The sequence below is a fragment of the Dipodomys ordii genome, unplaced genomic scaffold (assembly GCF_000151885.1).
Source record: "Dipodomys ordii isolate 6190 unplaced genomic scaffold, Dord_2.0 Scaffold27, whole genome shotgun sequence".
Lineage (NCBI taxonomy): Eukaryota > Metazoa > Chordata > Mammalia > Rodentia > Heteromyidae > Dipodomys > Dipodomys ordii.
This window is the reverse complement of record NW_012267243.1, coordinates 3,391,001-3,416,477: the sequence shown is the minus strand read 5'-3', so window position 1 is coordinate 3,416,477 and position 25,477 is coordinate 3,391,001. Positions and strand designations below refer to the sequence as shown.

The 25,477-nt window shown below is 43.0% G+C and overlaps 1 protein-coding gene across 3 annotated transcripts; it reads right to left on the bottom strand.

Moving 5' to 3' along the window:
- Positions 1-11,761: 11,761 nt before the first annotated feature.
- Positions 11,762-25,003, bottom strand: Rnasel (ribonuclease L (2',5'-oligoisoadenylate synthetase-dependent)). 3 transcript variants are annotated; one of them, XM_013015413.1, is made up of 7 exons: positions 24,941-25,003; positions 20,487-22,003; positions 19,753-19,838; positions 17,942-18,147; positions 16,914-17,043; positions 14,289-14,425; positions 11,762-13,144 (listed from the first exon to the last, which is right to left on the bottom strand). In XM_013015413.1, the coding sequence occupies exons 2-7, from the start codon at positions 21,952-21,954 to the stop codon at positions 12,973-12,975; spliced, it is 2,199 nt and encodes a 732-aa protein (XP_012870867.1). In that variant the 5' UTR covers positions 21,955-22,003; positions 24,941-25,003; the 3' UTR covers positions 11,762-12,972. The 3 variants fall into 3 exon arrangements, 2 of the variants coding, with proteins under 2 accessions (XP_012870867.1, XP_012870865.1); XM_013015411.1 differs by lacking the exon at positions 24,941-25,003 and having other exon boundaries at positions 20,487-22,445; XR_001175030.1 differs by lacking the exons at positions 11,762-13,144; positions 17,942-18,147; positions 24,941-25,003 and having other exon boundaries at positions 14,408-14,425; positions 20,487-22,445.
- Positions 25,004-25,477: the final 474 nt, after the last annotated feature.

Genomic DNA, 25,477 nt, shown 5'->3' with positions numbered 1-25,477 from the left:
GGAAGGGTATTAAGTTTGGCCATTGTTATCTCTAAAGAAAAAAACAACCTGGCAATAGTGGGATTCTAGTTATTTCGTTGCTATGGTGATAATTTGATATCCCTTTTTTTTCCTAGACAAAACTCAACCCATATCAAAAAAGAGAGTAAGTAATCAAGTCAACGGAAGCAAACCATCTCTAGGAAGCCACCCAACATTGACAGAACCTTTGCCGGTAAGAATAATACACCCTGGCACCAATTCCCCTGGAAAGATCAAGGAAGGGAATGGGGTAACAGTCAGATACAGCAGGACGAACCATGTTGAATAAGATGTGGCTGAGAGCAAGGGCATCTCTGCTCTTCCATGCATCTCTGCTTTTCCCAACCCTGAGATATATCAGAGATAGTCTCTTCAGTGTGCTAAAGGAGACTGTTATAAAATAATGATCTAATGTGGTGAAAATGGAATAGAAAATATGACTTAGATGAGAATCCAGTTGGCATTAACAGAGTGACAAACAGCCACCTAGGGCTTTGCCCTTCATAGACATAAGCTGTATACTTTGATTGAGTAGATTCCACATTGTTTCTCTTTCTACCTTCAGTATTGAACACAGTAGCATGCAGATATCAGTTGCCCATACGTATGGATTAAGTGTCGGAATAAATGGATTGTGATAGGTACTGCAAATACAGAAAAGAAAATAGGATGTGAAGTTTATACTGACATATTACTAGAAAATAATGAAACACTGTGACCAGATCAACAGAGAAAATACGTTTTCTTGATGTAAATGTGTGTGTGTGTGTGTTTATGTGCACGCACACACATGTGTGTTCACGTGTGCTGGTGATGGGGCTTAACTCAGGGCTTGGGCATTGTCCTTAGCTTTTTTAGTCAAGGCTGGCACTCTACCACTTGAACCACAGTTCCATTCTTGGCTTTAGTGGGTTGATTGGAGCTAAGTGTCTCTCAGACTTACCTGCCCAGTCTGGCTTTGAACCGTGATCCTCAGATCTCAGTCTCCTGAACAGATAAGTCTTGGTGGAACTTTTTAATAGTCTAGTAAATATGAACTTTAAGAGCTGTCTGTTTTGTTTTAGGAAGTTCATAGAATCCATGCAGAATAAAGCATCACCGAGAGATTCAAAGAAAGCTGAGAGATCTACTTCCATCATTAGACCAACCTTTTCCAATGAGCTCATGGGAGTGACATGAAGTCTCGCCTTTTGCCAGAAGTATGAAGACATCTATTCCTCATAAGGGTCTCCCGCTGACCGGAGTATTGTCCCTAGAGAAAGGGGGACAGCTGTATGCACAGCCCTTCAGGGCGCTAGTTCTCACCTCTGCCACTCAACCAGAGCTGCAAGTCATTAGCTAAAATAAAGGGTTTCCATACTCATTACCATGGGCCTGCCATCCTCTGCTTAAGGAAAGGGATACAGGGAAAAGAGTATGTTGCTCCCCAGAGGGTTTTCAGGCTCATTTCTAGTTCAAAAGATGAGTAGACATTAATATTTGCTGCTGGGATGGAGACTACAGAGAGCCAATCCCATCATGTGAATTTGAGTCTTTCCCTGACCCAGAGTTCAAAGTAGGAGGCCCTGCTGCTATTCTTTAAGACCTCAAGGTTTTCTATAAGGAAAAATGGTTTTAATTCCTATCTCTGTTCCTGAGTAATTTTATAATTACTATCAAATTTCTTACCCTTACAAAGTCCTTAGTACCCTTACACGTGAAATCACAGTTGGCAGACACCTTCTAGAGTTGTTGGGTTGAGGTAATGTAGGTCATGTGCACAGTACAGGGCCAGGCACATAGTTGGAGGTTGGGGCAATGGTTGCTATGTCTCTTTCCATCTTTTCCCTAAGCTTCCTAGAACACTAGGAAGTAGTTGACCCAAGGCATTTCCTCCCAAACACTACATCGTTGTGGGGTGGGGGGTAGAATGGTCAGCATATCACAAATCTGGTCTTTTGGAGAATTTTTTGTTTTGTTTTGTTTTTGTCGGTTATGGGGCTTGAAATCTGGGCCTGGGTGCTGTCCCTCAGCTCTTCAGCTCAAGTCTAGCACTCTACCACTTGAGCCACAGCACCACTTCTGGTTTTCTGGTGGTTTATTGGCAATAAGAGTCTCATGGCTAGCTTTGAACTGCAATCCTCAGATCTCAGCCTCCCGAGTAGCTAGGATTACAGGCATGAGCCACTGGCACCCAGCTTTTTGGAAGATTTTCATGATATGTGTTTACAATTAATATTGAACAAACAAGACTTCTGCTTCTCTAAGTACTTACTCATCCTGAGCTCTAATAGACACTTTGAAAATAGCAGCCTTCCATTGAATATGTAGCAGGAAGAGGAACCAGAAACCTCATTCTTCAGGTAAGGTAATGAAGGGAAGAAAAAGGTCAGATGTCACCCAAGACTTAGAAAACTGGCATGCAGCTTTAAGATCTGTGATTCTTCATGGTGCCAGGCTGAGATTCTGTTCTGAAAGCTATTTCATATAAATGTCAGAGGGAAATCAGGGATCCTTAACTGGTGCTTTTTCCTTGGGAATTGTGATTGTGCCAGGATGTGGGTTTAGGGTGGTAGGAGTGAGAACAGACAAAAAAGACTGGAGAGTTATAGACTTGCTAGACTCAGTGAGTAAAAATACAGACATCTCCATTAGTAGATGAGTAGGGAAAGATGTGAATAGCAGAAATAGAGCCTTGAGGGGCAATCAGGCAAAGGCCCCTCCCCTAGAGGTTCTCTACCCTCCACCATGGCTCTGAGCAGTCCAGTATGCAGGCCTCTAGACATCGTATCACTGTGGCCTTGAGCAGTCTCCCATGCGGGCCCCTGGACATCACATCATGGCTCATTTCCCCTTGGAAGACTTGCAATGTGAACAGCAAACTGATTGGACCCAAGAGGTATGTGCTGGAATGGGCACCCCCGGTCAGAGGGGCTAAAGGAGCATAGAGAGTTTGGGCAGGCCATGTGGAGCCTCTGACTGGGTCTGGGGACTGTTATGGCCTATAGGCTGTCCAATGATTTTGAGGGTCGTGTAATTCTCTACTAGAGACACCTTACTCACCCCTGCACAAAACACCCCAGGTGGTATCCTAACAAGCTCTGCTTATCTTTTTCTTCAGTAAATATTTGCATTTTACTTCTCTTTCTCTCTCCATGGAAGTAATTCTTAGATACATGTACCCCATCTAGGCATTTCAATTTTTCAGTAACAAGGCAGTAAGTGGGAGTAATAGTGTACACTTATAATTCTAGCACTCAGGAGGCTGAGGCAAGATGGCCAACGTTTGAGACCAGCCCAAGCTATATAGCTCAGGTGGCTACACAATCAGTGTGGAGACACAATTAAGATGATAAGTGGCTATGTGGGGGTGGGGGGAGGAAATACCATCAATTTTCACCAACATGGATTAGCTTGGAAGACATTATAGTGAATGAAATGTCAGGCACTGAGAGACCATCATATGATTTCATGTGGAGGCTGTCTCAGAGAAGTAAGCAGTAGCCTGGCTCTGAAGGCTCATGCCTGTAATCCTTGCTAATCAGGAGACGGAGATCTGAGGATTTCAGGTAGAACCCAGTCCACCAGGAAAGTCTATGAGACACTTATCTTCAATTAACCAGCAAAACACCCAGAAATGGGGTGGAACTCAAGTGATAGAGTATCAGCCTTGAGCCTAAAAGCTAAGGGACAACACCAAGGCCCTGAGTTCGGGCCTCAGTACTAGCATAAAGGAAGAGAAGAATGGGGGGTGGAGGGAGAGGAGAAAAGAGAGAGGAGAAGGAGAAGGAGAAAAAGAAGCAATAGAATATTGGTTGCCAGGGGTCTGAAAAGGGGTGTGGGTAGAGAGAGAATGGTTGGCAGTACATTGGTACTCAAATAGGATAGAATAAATAAACTTTAATATTGTATAGCACAGTAGGTATGTATGGTCAACAGATACATTTTTTAATCATATATGTATGCATACGTGTGTGTGCACATGTGTGCTCATGTGCTGATACCAAGGCTTGAACTCAGGTCCTGAGTGCCATTGCTTAGCTTTTTTTGCTCAATACTGGCACTCTGCTACTTTGGAATGTTTCAAAGAAATGAATGGTTGAAGCAATGGGTACCTGATCTGATCACAAACACATTGTAGATATGTATGGAAACATCACACTGTACCCCACAAATACGTGCAGTTATCAATTAAAATAATAAAACAAATACAACATTTCACCTAAATGTGATTTTCTTTCTGATAAGCAATGAGTAATATTTTAGATAAGTATTCCAAATGTTGCATGAGGGAGATTTGTACTGAGAACAGTATTTGTTGCTCACTTGAAATTCAGTTTAGCTGATATTTGGTCTTACAACCCTCCAAAAAATGGGATATGCCTTGGGATTTGGATACTCAGCACTGGAACAGGGAACAAGATGAGTCCTAGCAAGACTGAAGGGAGGCATCTACTTAAGTGGCGGGCGGGGTGGGGGTGGGGAGCAGAGGTAGCCTTCCTCCAACCCTGTCCTCTACAGCCCTGTTCTGGATTTCCTGAGAATGCAGGGGAGCTAAGTTTCTTCAAGTTAGTGAAGACAATGCCCAAAGGGACACAGAAAGGAGCAGGGGGATGGGAAATCACAAATTATCTGGGCAACTTGAGGAAAGGCCAGAAAGCTCCGTGTAAAACTGGAATCTCCAATTAGGAGATTCTGATCTGATCCGACAGGAGTCAGTCTATTTGGGCATTTGATGTTCCCATCTTTAAAACTTAAGAGCAGTTGTTTCTGAAAGGCATTATGATTCTGCCTCTAGCTACTGTTCATGCTGAAAACAGAGATGATGAGGAAGGAGAGAAGCAGCAGGAGGACATGAGAAGATCTCAACAGCAAAGGGATGACATTCTCAATTTAGGGTGTCCTGTGGTTGGTTAGTACAGGGACCATTTAAAAGGCACAAGTGTGGTTGTATAGAGTCGTGGAGGAGAGAGAGATCACAGAGGGGCTTCAAGACCAGCCTGAGACCCTGGAAATAGAATGCCTAGTAACTGATGTAAGATGGAAAGAATTGTAAGATTCCTTTTAGGACTTCTTTCCTGGTACTTTCATAGCCCTGGAAATGCCTGAAAAGAAGAAACTGGAGAAATAAATACCCAGACCTTATCTTTCTTCTCCAGCTGACTTCCTGCTAAGACTTTACCTTGGCTCAACTCACTTCTCAGCCCAAGAGTGAGGAGGCTCATTGATGCGACCCATCTGTCCTGGGGACAGAGATCAGGATGGAGAGGGTGGGGACACAATCAGGTGTAGCAACTGGAAGAGGAGTGGCCAATGTAGATAGTCCACACTAGAGTCATAGATGCTCCCCATGGGCCATGCCTGAACTGCAGTGGGAAGGAAGGATTGCAATCTGACAGGTCTCAGGAGCAGGGGATGGGGGAGAGTAGGAGGTGTTAGGAGACAGCTGAGACTACAGGAGCTCACCAATGTCTGGATGTGAACAGGGAGCCCAGCAGGTTTCCAGAACACACTGGTTTAGTAAGTCTTACATAAATGAGGGAATGGTAGTGCAGGACGAGCATAGGATTACACAGTGTAATCACTAGCATTTATTGACTACTTCCTATATGCAAGACAATTACTAACACTTTGCATGTATCATCTTATTTAATCTGTCTACTAAGCCTCAGAAGTATACAATATTATTTATATTCTTGTGAGTAAGAAGATCAATTTAACAAGCATCTGGAAGTTCACAGTCAATAGGAAACTGAAGATCTGGGATCAGACCCCCTAAAAACCTGTCTCCAAAGTCCCCACTATTAACCATGACTCTGACTTTCTATAAGTAACTGTGAACTGTAGCTTTTCTAACCTGCTTACACATTGGAATCCATGGAGGGTTTTTGTTGGCTTTGTCTTCATTTTTAAGAATAGTTTCAAGTTCACAGTGAAAGGAAGAGGAAGTACAAAGCACACATAAACTCCTTGTCTCCATGTAGGCTTCGACTCCCGCCTGTCAACACCTTGTGCTGTGTGGTTCCTCTGTTATGGTCTCTCACCGCAATTGCCACCCAAAGTCCACAGGCTTTACCAAAGGTCACTCTGGGCATTGTAAATTCTATGGGTTTTGACAAATGTATAAGGACAGATATCTGACATGATAGAGTCATAGAGAATCATTTCACAGCCCTGAAGCTCCTGCTGCTCCACCTATTCATCTTTCCTTTTACTCCCAACCTCTGGCAACCACGCCTCTCTTTATTGTCTTCCTAGTCTTGCCATTCCTTGCAGTCACACAACTGGAACTCTACAGTACATATATAATGTTTTCAGGTTGCTTTCTTTCACATACCAATATGCATTTAAGATTTCCCTGATGTCTTTTCTAATGTCTCCCATGTCTCAGCTAAATATTTTGTGTCTGAATGTATAAATTTGTAATCCACTCATATACTAAAGAACATCTTAATTACTTGCATGTTTCTGCAATCATGAATTAAACTTCTATGAATATCCATGTTCAGGTTTTGGGTTAGACGGAAGTTTTCAGTTCCTTTGGGTAAATGCCAAATAGTGTGATTGTTGGATCATATGTTAAAATGTGTCTAGTTTTCTTAGAAACTACCAAATTGTCTTCCAAAGTGACTGTACCATTTTTGCCTTACTACTGGCAATAAGAGTGCCTGTCAATCCACATCTTCACCAGCATTAGGTGCTACCAGAGTTTAGATTTTGGCCATTCTGATAGGCATGCATTGGTGTCATTGATGTTTTAATTTGCAGTTCCCTGAACATTTTTATATGCTTTTTTTCTATCTGTAGATCTTGTTTCTCCCTCTCCCTCCCTCCCTCCCCCTCTCTCTCGCTCTCCCTCTCTCTCTCATATGCTTTTTTCTATCTGTGGATCTTGTTTCTCCCCCTCCCCCCCCTCTCCTCTCTCTCCATGCCTGGGTTTGAACTCCAGGTCTCATGCTCTCATAGGTGTTTTCACTCACAGGTGCCTCTATCATTTGAGCCATACTTTCAGTCTGACATTTTGTTGGTAATTAGAGATGGAATTTCACAGGCTTTTCTACCCCGTTCCCCCAATTTGAAACCACAACCCTCAGATGTCAGCCTCCAGAGTAACTAGGATTACAAGCACAAGCCACTATTTGTATATCTTAAGAAGTGTTCAGTCCTTTCATCCATTTCTTAATCAAATTTGTCACTTTTTGTTGCTGAGTTTTTAGAGTTTATTTTCATGTTTTGGTATAAAAATACTTTATCAATTTTTTTGGAAAATATTCTTCCAAACTATGGCTTGTATTTTCATTCTTTGAGTATATAGAATTCCACATGTCCAGGGTATTTTCTCTTTCAAAATATTAATTTCTTACTGGCAAGCTCATAGTTTTATTTTTTAATTTTTTTATTGTAAAGATGTTCTAGAGAGGGGTTACAGTTACATGAGTAAGTCACTGAATACATTTCTTTTCAAAGCTCATAGTTTTCTCAGCTCTACTCAGTCTACTAAAGAGTCTATTCAAAGCATTCATAATTTTTGTTACATTTTCGAAGTACTAGAATTTGAACTCAATGGCTCTCATTTGCTAAGCAGATGCTATGCCTCCAGCCCTGTTACAAAATGTCTCTCTGCTTACATTACCCTATTGGGTAATGTACAATGCATCATCTACTTTTTCCTTTGGAAGTCCTTACTGCAGTCATAATTTTAAAAAATTCTTCCAATATCCTTGTAATATGTGGCTTTATTTCTGATGTTTCTCTGTATTCACGCTGTGTTTCCTGCCTTTTAGTTGTTTCTTGTTAAATATTGGACCTCATCTACTGGGTAAAAGAAAAATTGGCACATAGGTCTTTAATAATGTGGCCCTAAAGTGTTGGAAGAGGAAAAATCAGTGCTCCTGTGATGAGATTTTTTAATACTTTTTTATTGTAAAGATAGTATACAGAGGGGTTACAGTTACATGAGTAAGGTAATGAGTACATTTCCTATCGAGCATTGTTACCTCCTCCTTTGTCTTTCCCCTACCATCCCTTCCCTGTGATGAAATATTTGGCTTTCAGTAAGCTCATTCTCCTAAACTGTGAGCTGTGTTAGTAATTTTAGTCAGTCTGTCGTTGTTGAGATTTTCACCCCCTTAGTAGAAGAGGCTGGTTTGCAGAACCATAGTTGAATATTTTCTTTCTACCAGGTTGTTTCAACTCTGACCAAACTTTGGTGTGTTGGGCTCTAGTAAATATAGTTTGTTCTCTTGAGGGCAGGTCTTTTTTAAGAACAAATGATGCTGACACATTTCAAAACAATTGTTTTTCCTCTTCCCCATAAGACCCTGATATTTTTCTCTGTGATCTTTCTTGTTAGAACCGTAGATCTCCAGGAGGAAATTTCAGTAAGTATGGAGTGTTTCCTCCGTATTTATCCCTAGATTTCCCCACAGACTCCCGGCAACTTGTCGATTTCAATACGTGTTCCCATGAAAGTGAGCTTTCCCCCCTTGTAAGTGGTGATTTTCTGTATCTGCCTGCCTGTCTCTCTACTCCGGAGAACAACCATTTTCCCTATGACCCCTCTACTATCCAGGGATTTAAGAAAAGTCATTGAGGATGGAGCTAGTGGCTTTTAAGCTTCTTATATGGCAGGTCAGATACTGGACTTCCAGTATCTGGAGCCTGGGGCTCACCTAAAGTTCTGGCCCCATTGGCATGGGATGAATACAAATGATCCTGACATGCAGCCTGGGTGGAGAACTACCAATGTACATCACAGACATGCCATTGTTGGAGAAAAGTGGGCACTGAAAATGAACACAGAGGACTTTGCCCTTTGTGGCTCTAGTCAGCCTTTTCCAGATAGATTATTAAAACAAATTGTAGATAAGGACAGGAGCTGTGACCTGATTTGCCCTGCAGGGTTTCTCTGGTGTTCAGATACCAAGGATGGGGAAATACTGTTCTGTTGACTCAGGCATTGCCCTCCACCTTCTGGAGAACTGAGTGGCTGAGGATTTAACACCTTGGAATCCTAAGCCTTCTGCCTTGTGTGAGTGACTCCCCTTGGGTCTCTGTTGAAACAGCTAAATAAATTCCACCTGATTATCTTATTGTACAAAATACATATAATAAAAAATCCACCTATCTAATATTCCCGGAGAAGAGAGAATTTTCAAGAAATGGAAAGTGAAATTACCTGGGTTTACATTTATCTTTGTTTAGAAGTCATCCTTTTGTGGTTAACAAACCCATTCAAGATTCTTTTTTTTTTGGGGGGGGTCCGGTCGTGGGGCCTGAACTCTGGGCCTGGGAGCTGTCCCTCAGCTCTTCAGCTCAAGGCGAGCGCTCTACCACTTGAGCTACAGCGCCACTTCCAAACATGTTTACTGGCTTATTATAAGTCATCTTACAGAATTTTTTTTTTGTCAGTCGTGGGGCTTGAACTCTGGGCCTGGGAGCTGTCCCTCAGCTCTTCAGCTCAAGGCTAGCACTCTACCACTTGAGCCACCTTCCCAGCCCCATACAAGCATGGTTAGTTTTTTTTGTGTGTGTTTGGTTTTTTTTTTTTGTCGGTCATGGGACTTGAACTCTGGGCCTGGGCGCTGTCTCTCAGCTCTTCAGCTCAAGGCTAGCGCTCTACCACTTGAGCCACAGTGCCACTTCTGGCTTTTTTCTTTTTGCTTATGTGGTGCTGAGGAATCGAACCCAGGGCCTCAGGCATGCAAGGCAAGCACTCTACCACTGAGCCACCTTCCCAGCCCCCCATTCAAGATTCTTGTATCAAATTTAACAGGTCAATCTTAGTGACTAATGTAATATTGTTATGGTTTTAAATGCTTCAAAGAAGCAAATGTTATTTACATCTAATCCCATTTATAGTTTTCAGCAGCCTCAAAAAGAAATCCAATGACCTGTTTCCTTCCCCACTTCCTTTTCTGTGCTGGCAGCTACCATCTCTTGTTCTTAGTTTAAATGTACAGATCAAAAGATAACTGGTTTGCTGTGCTTTTTCTGAGGCTTGAACTCAGGGTTTAGGCCCTGTCGCCAAGCTTCTTTTGCTCAAGACTAGTGCTCTGCCACTTGATCCACAGCACCACTTCTAGCTTTTTGGTAATTTATTAGAGATAAGAGTCTCACAGACTTTCCTGCTCAGCTGGCTTGGAACCACAATCCTCAGATCTTAGCCTCCTGAGTAGCTATGATTACAGGCATGAGCTACTAGTGCCCCACTCAAAAGACAAGTTTTAATATATGCAAATGAGACAGGCATAGGTAATTCTAGCTACACAGGAGGCTGAGACCTGAGGATCAAGGTTCAATCTTAAGCAGAAAAGTCCTTGAGACTGAATTAGTTATCAAAATGCTAAACTAGGAGCATGGCTCAAGTAATAGAGCACCAACCAGGAGAAAGAAAGCCAGATGGGAGGAGGCTGTCATAAAGTATGCAAATGAAAAACACAGATGATGAAGATTGTACTATCCTTTTCTTTTTCCTTTAATATTTCTGTTTCTGCTGGTAAGAGAAAAACAGTCATAAACACTCCAGGTGGTAGGCTTAGTAAATTTGAACTGCTATAAGAAAATGCTATAGTCTGGGTGGCCAAAAGAGTAGTCATTTATGTCTCAGTTTTGGAGACTAGAAGTCCAAGATCAAAGATGACCATTTGGCTCCTTGTTTTTCTTTGGTTTTCTCATTTGATTTCAGGATTCTCTTCTTGACTTAAAAGGCAACTTTCTTCTCTGATAATGTACTCACCTAGCAGGGAAAGGGGAGATCTCTCTCTCTCTCCCTCTTTCTCTCTCACTCTCTCTCTCTCTTTCTCTCTCACTCTCTCTCTCCCTCTTTCTCTCTGTCTCTCTCTGAATGAGAAATATTTTATGACTATCAGTAGAAAACTTCAGAGAATGTGAGCAGAAGGTAAGTGACAGTTCCTCCTTTCTCTCTCTATAAGGACACATGAGGCCTACAGTGTTCCAGAATTATAGGAAGGCTGAAGCTAGGCTTCTTTTAACATTTTGAACTACAAAGATGTCCTTTCTTAAAACTTATGCTAGAAATGCTTATTTAATGTTTTCTGTTTTTCTATCATAGGTACCACCAGTGTCCAAAGTAGAAATGTCACTCAAAGATAGTCAGACTTGATATGACTCAAAGTTTTATTGAGTATGCTTCTCACATGGACATTTGATTGACAAATGCAGGTATTCACTGCAAATCAGACTACCGAAGTTTAATTTTAAAACCTTAAAAAATATTACTCCTTATAAAACCATTTTTATTAAAAACATTTCATTTCTTCCAGTACATTTTAATTCCATCCATTGACACCCATTTGTCCATCCCTGGGACACCTCTTTTCAGAAAGAAACTGATACTATTTTATTCCCATTCCAAAACTCTATCTTAACTATCACAATGATAAATCTTATAACATCAGACTTAGCACCAGAAAATCTGTTCAGATGAAGACAGGGATACTTTCTCACAATATGTATTACAATAAATCAAAATATTTCTAACCTTAGTTCCCTCAACACCAGAATGTGTCAGAATAGTGCTGACTTTATAAAGGTAAACATATATCGATCAGCTGGCCACCAGTGTCTCACCCCTGTAAACAGGCTCCTTTTCAGGAGGCTGAGATTTGAGGATCACAATTCAAAGTCAGTCCAGGCAGGAAAGTCCATGAGACTCTTATCTCCAATTAACCATCATAAGCCAGAAGTGGAGCCATGGCTCAAGTGATAGAGCACAGCCTTAAGCAAAAAAGCTCAGGGACAGTGTGCAGGGCCTGAGTTCAAGCCCCAGTCTGGAACAAAAATAGATAGAGAAATAGAGAGATAGAGAGAGAGAGAGAGTAATTATTTTACTGAGCAGTGAAGAGATAAGTTCAAAAACTAGTCTTTAGCCCTAAGAAGCTTCCATTTCAGTGGAGAAACCAAAACCATGAGGTGGAGATAAGCATGCTCTGATGTGGCTGTGGGTACTACATCAGTAACCTACAGACAGCACTGAGAATGCTGTGAAGATGGACATCTTTTAGTGACGGACATCGGATGGCAAAGCCTCATTACAAACCCAGTAGAAAAAATGCGCCTGGTCACTGCTCGAGACACCATGGTCTGGAGTCCTGAGCTCATAAGACAAGTTTTCTTAACCTTAGCACCACTGAACAATTTGGTGTTGTAGCATTGTCTTGTTTACCTCATTGCATACTACTTACATCATTGTTTGCATCATTCTTTCTCAGTGCCAGAAGGGCCATTCCCTCCAGCCCCCATCTGTGACACCAAAATTGTTTTCAGATGCCCCCAGTTGAGAATTACTGTCTTGAGAGCATAGAAAACCAGTGTAGGAATAAAAGTCATGGAAAGTAAAGGAATAAAAGTCATGCAAGTAATGCCTAGACTTCTACTGATACTCAACAAATGTTGAGTTAATAAATGAATGAGCTTCCTGGAACCCTCTGCCATGTTCTTTTGGTTCCAATCAGAAAGATCTTGAACTTTGAATTAAATTTTAAAAATGTCCAACTAGAAGATAACAATAACCACATCCATTTATATAGCATTCAATAGTAATTATCTGGTCTGGGGCAAAAAAAAATGTCATACTCTCTGAGCCTCTGTTTCTTTGATGGGGATAATCAATTCTGTTTTGCAAGGCTATTGGAAAAATTGCTTGAGATAATTGTTGTAAAACATGCCATCTTTGAGGTGTTGGCACTCACTCCTTTCATGCGTTGACAAAAGGAATCATCGATTTCCCTTCTAGTTCCAGTCAGGAAGCTAACTGGTCCACTAAAATGGACTAGTGTCATTGCTTGCTTTTGTTATAAATGTATATTGAACACAGTGTGCCAGAAAGACACATCAGCTATCTGGCTGATCCTTCATAAACTAACAGCTTGGTTGGGCCCAGAGAGTTGCAACTTATCAAGAACTACACAGCTAATCATTATCTCCCTGAGCATGAGAGACTGTCAGCACTCAGGGCTCACCCACCCTGACACCTCTTACACACTGAGGCTGGGCTGGCTTGTTGGTTTGGGGAAAATGCTTTCTATATTCTGTGTTCTTTAGTTTGTTATAGACATAGATCACTAGATCTGGAAATTTCTTCTGAAAATAGCAGAATGGATCTCCAATTGTCTCCTTTATCCTGAAAGAAACACAAATGGTTTGTCATACTTGTCCCAAGCTCTTTTCCCCTGCTTCCTGCCTCATACCATATGGCCCAGAAGTACCCTCTGCTGTCTACTGTGAATTGTTTCCTCCTCCTCCTCCTACTTGGTAATGGGGCTTGATCTCTGGGCCTGGGCGCTGTCCTTCAGCTTTTCAGTTCAAGGTTAGCGCTCTACCACTTGAGTCATAGCACCACTTCCCGCTTTTACTGCTTATGTGGTGCTGAGGAATCGAACCCAGGGCCTCATGCATGTAAGGCAAGCATTCTACCACTGAGCCACCTTCCCAGCTCCTTCTTCTTCTTCTTGAGAGTACATGGGTTTGAATTTAGGGCTTCACACTTGCCAAGCAGATACTCTACCACATGAGCCATACCCTCATCCTAAAGCAGGTTTAATAAGAAGTTTGGAATCTGGCAACACTCATCACTAATTGTGCAATCTTTGGCCACTCAATCCTTCTGAAATTTATTTTTCATTCATAAAATTGTAAACAATACAATTTACAAGCCCCTTGGGTACGTTCCTCAAATTCCCCTCTCCTCCCCACAAAATCCCTGCATTACAAGGTTTCTTATGTCTGTGTGAGTTTGCAGGATTTGGCTGCAAAAGCTGATTTAACTAGCATGCTACTGTGACTTTCGTAGCTCTATGCTCTCTTTACCCTTTATGTGTTATTCACATAAAAAGTCACTACTTCTGTTCAGTAGGTCCCAGCCAAAACTCTAAAAGAAGGTGAGAGCTTCTGACATGTCCATGATTAATTTTGAAGACCACAGAAAAGAAGAATATTTTAGGTTTTTATCAAAATTAATTTTCTTTTTTCCACACAGATAGGAATTTAGAGTTGGATTGTTTTTCTGGTACCAGAACTTGAACGCAAGCCTCACACTTGTGCAGTTTGCTTACTCTACCGCTTGAGTCATACCTCAAGGCTGGCTTTAGACTGATTGTTTTGGAGATGAAATCTCTTCCTGGGCTGGCTTTGAACACTCAGTCCTCTGGGGCTCAACTTCCTTAATACCTAAGACTACAAATGTAAGCCTCTGGAACGTGGCAAGAATTGGATTTTTAAATGTTCTCATTCTACACTGGATTTGTAAGAAAGAAAACAATACTCACTTTCTATTTTGTTCCTCATCGATGTGTTCTCCCAAATTCCGGATGCACTTTAACAGATCACCCACAATGTCCTGATAGACGTTGCCATTTTTTTTAGCATAGAACTTATTCATTTTTTCCATAACATGCTTATCAATCTAAAAAACAGAACATTACACAAAACATGGCAGCAGTACAACATAAATTTTGATGGTGCTATACCATAAGGCAAAATAGAAATTTGAATATGTATTACCCCTTACTAATTAATATAACAAAATAATAGAAAATAATTAAAGTAAATGATATACACCATGATATACACATCTTTGTCTAAGTGCATAGTCTCCATACAAGATTAAATATATTAAACCGTTTGTTTGTTTTTTAATCATTGTCAGCTAGATACCAGTAGCTGATGCCTATAATCCTACATATTCAGAAAGCTGAGATCATGATTCAAAGCCAGCCTAGGCAGGAAAGTCCAGGAGACTCTTATCTTCAGTTAACTAGCAAATAAAGCAGGAAGTGGAACTGAGGTTCAAGTGGTAGAATGTTACCCTTGAGCAAAAAAAAAAAATCTCAGAGACAGTGCTCAGATCCTGAGTTCAAGCCAGCCCCAGTGTACACACACACACACACACACACACAATCTGCTACATTAGGAAACTGGTTCATTATAGTATACATCATTTTTATCCCTGTGACCCCCTTTGTAAATGCACAATTATATTTCCTCTGACAAAAAGCTTGTCATAGTGAGTAGCATGAGTGAGTAGAGTTGGTGTTTGTTTGTTTAGTCTATTTCTAAAAGGCTGCTCGTTTCCTCTTTCTTCTGATACCCCAGGACAACCTCATCACTCTTTCCCATTTGTAGGGAAAGTTTTGGATCAGAGGACCAGATACAATAACCTTGAAACCAGAGCCATTTGGGAAGGTATCTGACTGGAGACTGGGCTCACCGTAGTGTGGGCCCCGCATGAGACTGCCTGGGTGCGCTCTGAGAATGGCATGCAAGAGGAGCCAAGCAGTGTGGGCAGCCGGATGATAGGGCAGAACCAAAAGCAAACGTAGGAGTGACTTCTACAAAACTTAGGTTCAAGACCTGCTCAAAACAACTATGCAACCTCAAAAATGGGCAAGTCACTGACATCAACAGAAAAGCAAAGCCTAAAGGGTAAGACTGGAACTCAGTCAAAATGTAACATAGCTCAGTGATACTTAAAGGAAAGAATCCATGAACTGGGTTTGAATGGGGTTCTGTTGTCAGCCTAGCCAATCTCCGGCTGTCCTATCCTGGATTCTTCAAGTATTATTGCTCAATCTCTGTTTCCTGTGGGATTACATGAGTTGGTAGAGTGGATGGCATCAGAACGTTGTGGAGTGGCTAGCTTCAGCACATGACTATACTTCCCAGCACCCAGGCCTGCCACATCCCTCACGGGCTATGTGCCTCTGGGAAAATTGTCAGTGACTCAGCTTACCCATCTGCAAAATAGAGATAATTGCCACAGAAGCTGTTGTAAGGACTAAATGTGATCGAATACACAGTCCTAAGAGCTCTATCTGCCACAGAGTAGTCTAGCTCTCCCTGTTAACTGTCGCTGTCATCTGCTCTAGTTTATATTTATCTGTTTCTATAAGCTTAAAGTCTAACCCAGAGTTTTATACACAATCATTGAGCAAAGAGTCATGGCACACTTACACCATGCCAGGGATACAGTCAGCAGCAAGACAGCTGAGGGGCTCCTCCCTCATAGAAGGTGGAGCTAGCAAAGAAAAGGGGTATTGAACGAACAATTATATATATATATATATATATGTTATATATATATATATATATATATATATATATGTTGTGTAGTGTTGAGAAAGGAAAAGGAAAGAAAACACATAATAAGAACCAGAAGCCAAGCAGCAAAGATAGGAAAGGTATTGATTTCAAAGGACTAAAGCTTGTGGATTCTCTCCTCGGGCTTTGAATTTCTGTAGATCTTTCTGTGCCACATGTTCCTGTGTATCCTAATTTATGTGCCCGGGCCTTCACATCGCTCTAATATGTAATCAGTACTTGATAGATGTCTGCTAATTAATAATAATTAGAGTTGTGATAGTGAAGACTAAATTAAGGTGATGATTGACTCCATAGAGTTCTACTATTTAGTTCAAGTTAAGTGGACTTTTCTTGAAGGGGGAAATTTGAAATCACCTCTTCTTTGTGTGTGTGCTATCCAACAGAATGTACTTCTTACGTGTGGCTCCTCAGAGCTGAGCTGCTGGTGGGCAGCAGAGGCAACCAGACTGTCTCTGGACTGAGCCCTCACAAAGGATCACAGTCCTTTATGATCACAGGAGTCTTGGCCAGGTTTGACGGAAAGGTTTATGGGCTAGATAAAGGCCAGCGTAAGGTGAAGCCTGAGAAAGAGTCTATCAGGGGTGCTGAGTTCTGGATACCTCACCCCTCCCCCCCAAAAAAGATAACAAGGAGAGAAGAAGGAAAATCATCTCACTCATTTCTTGCTTAAAGAACAGGAAAATGGTACAAAATAATATTGGTACAAAATGGTACAAAAGAAATTGAAAATAGTAACATTATGACAGACCCTTCTCCTGGAAGAACTCCCAGACCACAGGAATTGTTCATACCTTAGATGTCCACTTGTCAAAGCTGTAAGATACAGATGGATCAGAATGCAGTAGCCTGTAGATCTCACTTGTACATTTTCGAGTTTTGATATCGGATATGTTTCCCACATTCCGAAGTGTCCTGTACCGACTGCAGATGACAAAATTAGGGTCATTCCTTTCTTCCTACACTTTTTTTTGTAAAGATACTGTACATAGGGGTTAGAGTTACATGAGTAACATAATGAGTACATTTCCTATCAAGCATTGTTACCCCCTCCTTTGTTTGTCTCCTACCATCCCTTCCCTCCCCACCTTCCCAACTCTTCCCTCCCACTTCCCAAAGTTGTAAAGTTCGTTTTCAACACAGTGTCTTGTACATCTCATTATTACAATGGGTCAACCTGTATCCTTGTTTCAGCATTTTGTTATTTCCCTTCCCCTCCCCAAATTAGAAAAATGTATATACAAGATGCAAGGCACCAGAATCAAATACAGTGACAACAGGGGTTATATCATGTGGGTTTTCCACTCTTTCAGAAATAAGAAACAGATATATTTTGATTTTTATTGTATTTTATTTTTGCACCAACACTGGAGCTTGAACTCAGGACCTTGCCCTTGCACTTGGGTTTTACTGGTAAGGCTAGTGCTCTACCACTTGAGCCACAGCTCCACTTCTGGCTTTTTGCTGGTTAACTGAGAATAAAACTTTCCTGGCTGGGCTGGCTTCGAATCATAATCTTCAGATATTAGCCTCCTTAGTACCCAGAATGACAGGAATGAGCCACCAACACCCTTCTATATTTTGCTTTTGTTTTTTGTTTTTTGAGAAGTAAGACTCTTCAAAAATTCTTCATGATGAGAGTGGCAGCCATCTTTTCCTTCAGTTCAGAAGAGGAAACAATCCAGGAGGTTGAATCACATAGCCAGTATACACTGAGCTGACAGAAAAGCCTAGATCTGTTCATCCCCAGCCCTGAACCCTCCTGCATAATTGCACCTTCTCCACTGTGGAGAACTGTGACACACACTCAAGTCTTACTTACTTCTCCCATGTCCAGAAGAAGGGATGACCTAGCAGGTCACCAACACAGTCTGTCATGTTTTCCCCAGGATAGAAGAGGTGGCGAATGAGATCCTCAGTCTCCTTATCTGGAGAAAGTTGAACCACTTCTTCATTATTTTTACCCTTCAGTGTCTCAAAAGGAATCTCTCCTTTCTTTACCACATAGAGGACCAGCCGTCCAAGGGCCTACACAAAAGCCACAAAGGTGCTTATGACATACCTTTCTATTTGGGTAACCTTGAAAGTACAACCATTCATTTGGTTTGATTCAATTGAGAAATGTTGAAGAAGTTAGTAAAGCCACACCTCTGGGTATATCTGTGAAGGTTGTTTCTAGAGACCATTCGATCATGAGCATTCTAAACTAATGAATGGTTTAATCCATTGAAAGCCTGAAATTTAAACAGACTCCAGGAGGTGGTGGGGTTGTGAAAGGCAGAGTGTGGTTGGAGGAAATAAGTCACTGGAAACACATCCTTAGAGACACAGCGCCTTCCTACTCTAGCTCTGCTTTACTTCCTGTCTGCCATGACGCAATCTGCTCAGCCACACCCTCCCTGCCATGATGATCTGAAACTGTGATCAAAATGTTTCCCCCAATCAATGATTCTCTTGGTGCTTTTTTTTTTTTAAATCACAGCTATATAAAAGTAATGAACAGAGAAGTTGTGATGCTGGTTTTGTACAAGTGAAAGATGGGGAAAAATCTCATGTAGTCTGCCAGCATGTTAAGGAGAGAAGACACAGATCTGTACACAGAGGCCCCTTCAATGCAGTACGTGGTTTGGGCTTATATAGAACAACAGATAATCCTGGGCCAGAGTTGTCAGTAGAAGAAAAAAAAAGAACAAAAAACTTCTTGTTACCAAAGAGATTTGAGTTGGACCCTGAGAGAGTATATATAAATCAGAGGAGAGTGTTTACAGAGGAGAGTGTCTTGGTACTATCTGGGGAACTGGGGCTTTGGGTCTAGGGTTACATGAGGCTGCAGATAATAGCACTTGTGCATGTTGGATGAGATATAAAGGCTGGCCTTCGCAGGGAGGAAAGATAAAGGATTGGCATAGGAGTCATCAATACTAAATATCTATAAGAGAGGTGTGGAAATATGGAGCCACCCAACCAAGAAGCCAGCATGGTAGGTGCAAAGCCCCTACCTATTTGTTACTGTCTAGAACAGAACTACCCAATAGAGGGTAGTTGAGGGTTCAGTCTGTATGCCCAGACCCCTTGTCCTCTTAACAGCTATTTCAGGATCTTCACTTATTTTGGCCAAGGTTTATCTCTTCCAAGTCCAGGACTAATTCTAATCTCACCCATTGCAGAAAAGCTCTAGCCTTCCTCAGAGCTCAGCACATGAGAGAGCTGAATAGAGTGGGAGAAGAAATCCCATTTACTTTACTCTCAGGCAAAAAGAATACCTCTCAGAGGAATATAGGAGATATTTGGAAATATTTCCTGGAAGAGATAATACAGGCTCAATTTAGTTACTTCTTTAGCTAATGAAAGGAGAAAGAGAGAGGAGAATCAGAAAGGAGTCATAGCAAAAGGCAACTGCATATTGATCCTGCCTTTACCTCTTCTCAGCAGCTTGCAAACTCAGCTACAAAAGAAACCCAGGGAAACATTTCAGTCTATAGCAAGAGAGGACAGTGGAAAAGACCGGAAACCTAGAAAGATCTTTCTCCCCTTCCTCTTTAAAATAAAGACATTCTTTAGTTTTCCCTAGAAACTAAAGTAACGAACAAATAAGGAAACAGAAGAAAAAGAAATCTAGATTGCAAAAATTACCTCTAGATCTCTCCTGATTTCCTGTGGATCTCCAGTCCCCTTAATGCTCTGATCAAAATCTGCCAGGCGAACTGCATCCTTGGAATCTAAGGAATAATTTACAGAGGTACACGAAAATGCACATTATCCATGATGTGACAGTCAACTCATTTAGATATGCTATACAATTCATCGTCTCTCTACAAGGTGAGTAATACTATTTTCTCCTCAAAAACTGCTGTGTTCATTATTTTATTTGATCTCCTAGGTATCTGCCAAGAGAAGGACATGCATTTCATATTTTTCCAGGCCAGAAAATCGAAAAGGATAAAGAAAATAGATGAACAAGTTCCTCATTCATTCAGTTTCTAGGGCCAAGTACCCAGATTTATAAGGAGCTGTTGGTAGCAGTTAAGATCACCTCTGATGGAAGGGTATGACATTGTCCAAAAAGAAATGTACACATTACCTGAATTGTGAAATGGTAACCCCTCTGTATAACACCTTAATGATAACAATAACATCGTATTTGTTTGAAAGTTAATCAGGCCTCTGGAACGGATCTGTGCAGTCTTGAGAGAGTGGGTTTGTGATAAAGCACCTTTGAGACTATCTGGTCCTTCCTTCTTTCACAGCAAGGAGACCTTTGCTAATGCTAGGCTGCTCTTGGACTTCCTAGCCTCTGTTCTCAATCATCTACCCCGTCGGTGGTCTTCTGTCACAGTAGCATAAAGAAGACCAAGGGGAGGACTCACCTATTAAGAAGTTTCGTGGCTGCAGATCCTGGTGAGTGTATCCATGAGACACGTGTAAATCTCGCACAGCCTCAAAGATCGACAGTAGGGTATTGGGGGCAAGGGCGTCTTCCCGACTCTGCAGGCCTTCCTCTGGGCGCCCCTGCAGGCGCTCTTCCAGGGTCTGTTCACAGAGGGCCATGCACACGTACACGCACCCCCTGTGGCTCTCGCTTCCGTAGAGCGTCACGAAGTGACTGCTCTCGCGGCAGCTTCGCAAGCAGGCCATTTCCTGGCGCGCCTCTGGGCTGCCTTCGGGGAACAGCTTCACAGCCGCCTCTCGGCCCTCGTAGAACCCCAGGTAGATGCCCCCTTTCGACGTGTCCGCGATTTTATACTCCTCCACCATGAAGATCTTCAGCTTGCCGATGGGTTGGCGGTATATCCGGTGGAGGCTCTTCAGGGCTCTTCCCCAGTGTGAGCTCTGCGGCTCCCAGTCCTCCGCAGGAGGGTGGACATGTTCTTGGGCCCCGTACTCGCGGAGAAGCTTGACGAGGGCCTGGTCGTAATGCCGCCTGGCGATCCTCATCAGATCCCCGCAGCTCACGCTGGCCCCGCGATCGCACAAGGCGCGCACCATCTCCCGGCTTCCCAGCTCCACGGCCGCGCGCAGGGCGGTGGTGCCCTCGTGGTCCGTGTCATCGATCTCCAAGGCGTCCTGTTCCAGAAGCATCCGCACCAACGCCAGGCGTCGCTTCTCCACCGCCAGGATCAGCGGCGTCTTCCCTTGCTCGCCTCTCACCCGGACGTCAGCCCCGTGGTCCAGCAGGAGCCCGGCCACGGCTTCCGCCTGCTCGCCGCCGTCCAGGAGAGCGTGGATCAGGGCGCTTCTGCCCATGTTGTCCCGGGCGTTGACGTCGGCCCCCATCTCCTCCAGGAGGATCCTCACCACCTCCACGTGGCCCCTTTCCGCCGCGTCCATGAGCGCCGTGGCCCCGCCGCCCCTCAGGGGCCTGCGGTCCTCCTGGGTCTCTCGGCTCGCATTCACGTCCGCTCCCTGCGCGAAGAGGAACCGCAGCGCTTCCACCCGGCCGTGCCAGGCGGCCTCCATGAAGGCCGTGAAGCCATTCGAGTCACGCTCGTTGACATCCGCGCCCCTAGACAGGAACAGCCGGAGGAGATGCACATGGCCGCCGATGCCCGCCACGATGAAGGGCGTGGCCCCGTTCCTCTTCCTGCGCGCAGGCTCGGCGCCATAACGCAGCAGAAGCTCCACCAGGTCCTGCCGGCCGCACTCCGCCGCGTTGTGCAGCGGGGTCCAGCCCCACTCGTCGCTCTCGTTGGCGTCGGCTCCTCCCTCCAGCAGCCGCCGCAGCCCATCCACGTCCTCCTCTCGCACAGCCTGGATCACCCAAAGCCGGGGTTCTGCCATGGAATCGCTGCGGCTGGAAGGCTTGGAGGCCTCTTGCTGAGCACCCTGCGTCTCCATGATGGTCAGCGCCGGTGGTGACAACCTTCTGCTTCTTTTTTGTTTCCCCCTCGAGAAAGTGAAAACGTTTATGCTTTGGGGCTGGATCACAGTCAAGGGGACGTGGCCTCTGGGGGCCCAGTGGGGTTCTCTGTCTGAGGAAGAGCCATGGGCTCGGTTTGATGGGAGTCCACTTGGAAATCGTGGCATTGGGGGGTGGGGGAGAGGGGCATAGCGGAATCTCACAAGTCATTTTTGGCTAGCTACCTTTTCTATTTATTATGGTATTTATAAATTACAGAATATTTATGAACGTATGACTCTAGAATCCTACTACCAGAAACGGCCACTAGTAATATTCAGTACATATCTATAGATTTCTTAAGAGTTGGGATCTCGTTGGGATTGTGCTCTATACCAGGATAAAGGAACCTTTTATTCTGATACCTTCAAGCTAATTCTGTACTATAATTCCCTAAGTTATTGCAAATCATTTTCAAACTTTTTGGGGGGAGGGGCAGCTTTAGGGCTTGAATTCGGGGCCTGGGCACTGTCGCTGAGCTTTAGTGCTCTACCACTTGAGCCACAACACCACTTCCAGCTTTTTGGTGGTTGAGTCACATGGACTTTCCTGTGCAGGCTGGCTTCAAACTGTCATCCTCAGCTCTCAGCCTCCCAAGTAGCTAGAGTTGCAGGCATGAGCCACCAGCAAACCAGTTTTCAAACATTTTAATGGTGTTTCAATCTGCCATCCTATGCTTGTTTCATTTCCCTATCACAGACTGACTTCCCCAAATATTTGGACAGTATTTTTCTTGTTCTGTTTTTTTTCTTTTACTTACTTATGATCTATCTATTTATTTATTTATTTTACCTCAGACCGGTAATGTGCTTACATCCTAAGAAGGTTTGAGAGAGGTACACATCACACAAGCACCTGAGAACTCAATCATCACACTGTGAACCGGAAAGGATCTTGTTATTACCTTTAGTTGTACAAAGGCATTTCATTGTAATTCCACATGTCAGTGCATCTTGATCGGTGGCATCTCTTCCATGATTCTCTCATCCATCTATCCCATAACCACCTATCTCTCAACTTTCCTAGCTCTGTTTTTACTTAGGTACATTCAGTATTATGACTGTATTTACCCACCATCCCTCTGTTCACTTATCCTCCTCCTTTTCTTTAATCCCCACCCCCCTCAGAGAAGAAGTTTCAAATCTCTAGTACTCATTTTGTTAAACTGTTTAAATGATTTTTTAATTTAAAATTTTTAAGCAATTCCCGCTTACATTTGAATTACAGGCTCACGCCTGTAATCCTAGCTACTCAGGAGGCTGAGATCTGAGGATCTCGGTCCAAAGCCAGCCTGGGCAGGAAAGTCCATCAGACTCTTATCTCCAGTTAACCACCAGAAACCCAAAAGTGGCACTGTGGCTCAAGGAGTAGAGCATTCACCTTGAGCTGAAGAACACAGGGACAGTGCCCAAGCCCAGAGTTCAAGCACCATGACCAACCCAAAAAAAAAAAAATTAAGCAATTTCCAATGATACCATAAATTCAGCCTCTTTCAGCTTATTTTCTTATACTATTGCACATGGAAATATCACAATGAAGCCCTTTTGTATAGTTAATACATGCTAATAAAAAAGAGAAAGAGAAAAACATATTCTTACCATCAGGTAATGGCTTTAAAAAAACAAGCAACACTTTACTCATAGGAAAAATGTATTCCATGGTTTTTGTTCATTTGCATTTTTAAAAATCTCCATCAGGGTCTGTTCTTGTGCCTGATTATCTCACGTATTCTTTTTATGACCTTGTACCTCAATTCAAAGTAGTGGTGGGTTCCTACCTCAGTGAGTGCTGAGTTTGAGCCCCAGGTTGTGTAGCTTTTGATTGTTACTTCCTGGTTGCATAATCTTAGGTTGTTGAGTCCTAATTTTCTGTTTCTTGAAATGAAAAAATCAAAATAAATATGATCCTGTGTGTAAAGTACGCTAAAATACAATGGGCAGCAAATATTAGGCCCTCACTGAAAAAGATTTTTATGAACACTATTTACACTGTTTGTGTAAATATTACTCAAACAGGAAGCTGGACATGTACCTTTAGTCTATCTACCCTCAACCAGCTCTAGATACTGTAGATTTAAGTCATCAGATAGCCTTAAACTGTGTGTGCTCTGTGTGTGTGTGTGTGTGTGTGTGTGTGTGCGCGCGCGCGCGCATGTGCTGATTCTGGGGCTTGAATTCAGACTCTGAGCGCTGTACCTTAGTTGTTTCACTCAAGGCTGATGATCTTCCAGGTAAGTCATAGTTCCACTTTTGTGTGGTTTTTTTTCTTGCTTTTGTTTTGATTTAGTTTTGGTTTTGGTGGCCAATTAGAGATAAGAGTCTCACAGACTTTCCTGCCTGGGCCAGCTTCAAACTGTGATCCTCAGATCTTTGCCTCCTGCGTAGCTAGGATTTGAGGCATGAGCCATCGGCAGCCAGTTTATTACCTGAACATTTATATTACTGCATCAGCTACAAATTCCACAAAGCCACAATTTGTAAGGTCTAATGAATTTTACAACATAAACAGGATTGTCTGGCGATGAAATTGTTGAAGCAAAGTGTCTGAGTGGACAGTCCTGGTGACTTACTACCTGATCGCAGGCAGACAGGCATAAATTAAAGAGCAAAGAAGAAAAGAGCAGCCTGGGAGAGCATGAGTGTAGCAGCAGCCCCTGAAGAAAGCAGGCAGCAAACCTGCCACGCTTTCACTTTCATTTGCTCCAGGCATACAAAGGAGTCTGAGAAAGCAGACTTAAATAAGTAATAGATGGATGATGACAAACTCTTGCCAAAAAAATCTATGCTCAGAAGCCCTGGGCTCCTTCGAGGTGGACAGAAAGCTCTGACTACTCTGACTACTCTTTTAGTCCCTTTCCTCTCTAGACCCCCACAGCCCAAGGATAAGAATCTTCTCAAGCTTTCCCAGCTCTTCTGCCCTTCTTACCTGCCCAACTCCAGCTCCTCTCCTCTGCAGCCATTGGTTCAGTGGCGATGAGTTCTTGAAGACTGTGCCCAGCAGGAAATGGCTTGTTGCTGAGCTGACTGGGTGGAGCGAAAGAAAGAAGTGGAGGAAGGGAAAAGCAAAGGGCAAGCCACAGATGGGGCTCACCCTCAACAGACACACCGTGTGTGTGTGTGTGTGTGTGTGTGTGTGTGTGTGTGTGTGTGTGTGTGCATGAGTACACGCGCCAGTCCTGTAGCTTAAACTCAGGGTCTGGGCTCAGTCCATGATTTTTTGTGCTCAATGCTAGTGCTCTACCCCTTGAGCCAGAGCTCCACTTTGGCTTTTTGTTTTTGTTGCTGTTGTTGTTGAGTAGTTTATTGGAGGTAAGAGTCTCATGGACTTTCCTACCTAAGCTGGGTTCAAACTGCAATCCTTAGATCTCCTGAGTAGCTAGGGTTACAGGTATGAGCTCCAGCAGACACTTTTAAACAAATCCCTGGCCTGTCCCTTTCTTCTGATGTCTGATTGAGTGTCAAG